We start from the raw sequence: 2552 nt of genomic DNA on the forward strand, positions 1-2552 counted from the left end.
AGGCAATGTTTTCGGCGCGAACAGACACGTTCGTTTTCAAGGCTTCTTTGAAACGAGTAACTCCAAGCAGGTGGAGTTAAGTCATCCACACCGGTTGCTGGATGAAAAGACCGCAAACTTACGCTTTGTGTGTACATTGATAATCTGATATTCTAAAGGAGTCGAAAAAAGCTAGTACTAACACTATCAGCGAAATTAATATACATATAACGTATATCTATTTTTACTTTTAATTTGTTTATACGTGCGCGCGCGCGTGTGTGCGTTTAATGTTTTTTAATTAATATATTGTATATATTTTAAAACAAAGGAATGAAGAGGAAAAGTAAAATGATCAATGTAATCATATAACAACATCCGTGATTTTTATCGACCGTATCTGGCAATTAAAATTCTTATTGCGAAAAATATTACCCCAGCCAGGATATTTTTCGCAATAAGAATTTTAATTGCCAGATATGATTTATTAATCTTTTGGTGTTCTTGTTTTTCTGCTCTTACTAACAGCAATAATAAATCATACGGATTGTGCAATATCTGGGAGATTATAATAAAGGAATTTATTGTCCGCTCGTTTACCCTAAAACTAATGGTGTTAATGAATCGTCTATTTTCACGACGGGATTACATCACTGGACCGAAAATTTATGGAGCGGTTCAGCAGAGCGCGACAATTCGCATCTCTGTGTCACTTGATCATCTGCGTAGCTTGGCGTAACATAAGCGACATCTTCCTCTCGTCTCCGGCTGCGTGTAAATACACTTTGAACGAACGGGTGGGAGATCCGACGTCTCCCGGAGCATCGCCGACGGCGGCGGTGGTGCCGCGCCGCGCGCCTCTCGTTAGTCAAATCGCGATCGTTGTTGCGCGATCATTCGACGCGTTGTACTTGATATACAAATCTTGGTGCGCGCGGATCAACGGAGCTACGTACAAAAATAAACTACATCGAGAAGTAAGCGAAGACTGGCAAATTGTTCCGGTTACGCGTTTTTTGTGACGATATTCTCTGCAACCTTATAACTATCTTCTTCAGATCCATATTCTATACACAAAAAAAGAAATAATAAATTAACGATTTTATTCATAATAAACAAGAGCTGTATAAATTGATATTTATAGAAAGCCGTGTTAACTTTGTTAAAGGGTTGGCTTATGTACTAAACAAATAACGTTCAAAATTATCGTAATTGAAATGAAAAGTTATACTGATAAAATACTTTTCGCTCGTTTTAATATCTCAAAATTCAACCTGCTGAAATATTTTTACGTGCATTTATAGAAACAAGCTTAAACAACTACGCGGTACATAGCATTGGATCTGCGAAGAAGGACGAGAGATAAGATAATTTTAGTGATTCTCGCACTATATCAAAGACATTATCGATTTTAATGATGGAGCGATTGATGCTACTGGCCTTTCTGGCCACTGTAGTGCTGTGCCACGAGCCATTTCAAGTGATGTTTGAATGGAAGTCGATTGATTTCCACTGGCCTTCAGACGAGGAACGACAATACGCTGTAACACGAGGCGAATACATACCGGCAAACAACTTTATCACCACTGTGAAATTTTGGAAGGACAAAATGTATCTGACGTTACCGCGATGGAAAGACGGCGTACCGGTGACGCTGGGCACTACGTCAGCAAAACCAATTAATGGCATGACAGCGCCCAAGTTAGAAGCTTTTCCCAATTGGGACATGCAGAAGCTGGGTGACTGCGCGGCGTTCCAACTGGTCCATAGTATAGAGATTGATCCCAAGGGTCGTATGTGGGCGCTCGACACCGGCCGACCTACGTCTCTCAGGGAATCGAAAATCTGCTCGCCGCGCCTTGTTATTCTCGACCTCGAGGACAATGGCAAAATCCTCCGTTCTTACCAATTTCCTGAGCACGTGGCACGTCGCACAAACGCGTACCTCAATGACATTGTTCTTGATCACGAGGACGGTGGCATGGCATACATCACCGATACTGACACTACCGATCCCGGCATCATTGTGTATTCTTTAAAGGATAACAACTCCTGGAAGATTCGGCACGATTCTATGAAGGCGAAATCGGAAGCGGTTGGATTTATGGTAGCTAAAACGCATGTAATCAATCCCGTACACGTGGATGGCATAGCGCTTTCACCAGCGAGCAGTAGCAACAGGTATTCTCAAATCTGTATTTTTTACACGAGATCCAATCAATTCCTTTTTGCAAAGTCATCAGAACCAATGCCCTCTTTTTCAATGAAATTGTCTCTTATTCCCTAAAAATATATTCTGTCATGTTTTATTCACAATCAAGTAGCAATCATACGTATAGAAGGAGAGCAAGAGCAAGAGAGAAACATTACTTTAGGAGAATAACAGTATTTTTTCAGACTAGAAAATATCATAATATGAAGAATATCACAGTACTTCACAAAACAGAGAAGTGACAAACAGTACTTATAACATTCTGTTTTCCTTTTCATTCCTATGTTTATTAATTTTCCTCTCTTTATGATCTTCCCCTTTATATAAATTTCTTAAAATTCTTTTAAAATTTAAATTATTA

At 39.7% G+C, this 2552-nt stretch overlaps 1 protein-coding gene across 1 annotated transcript in view; it reads left to right on the forward strand.

Moving 5' to 3' along the window:
- The first annotated feature begins 824 nt into the window (after window positions 1–824).
- Window positions 825–2552, forward strand: part of LOC105557284 (protein yellow-like) — a 5177-nt gene continuing 3449 nt past the window's right edge. The window contains exons 1-2 of the mRNA XM_012004481.1: window positions 825–956; window positions 1284–2160. Of these exons, the coding sequence (XP_011859871.1) occupies window positions 1394–2160 (767 nt within the window). The 5' untranslated portion in view covers window positions 825–956; window positions 1284–1393. The remainder of the gene's footprint in view (window positions 957–1283; window positions 2161–2552) is intronic.

This window comes from Vollenhovia emeryi, unplaced genomic scaffold (assembly GCF_000949405.1).
Source record: "Vollenhovia emeryi isolate VEMERY1.0 unplaced genomic scaffold, V.emery_V1.0 DF939532.1, whole genome shotgun sequence".
NCBI lineage: Eukaryota > Metazoa > Arthropoda > Insecta > Hymenoptera > Formicidae > Vollenhovia > Vollenhovia emeryi.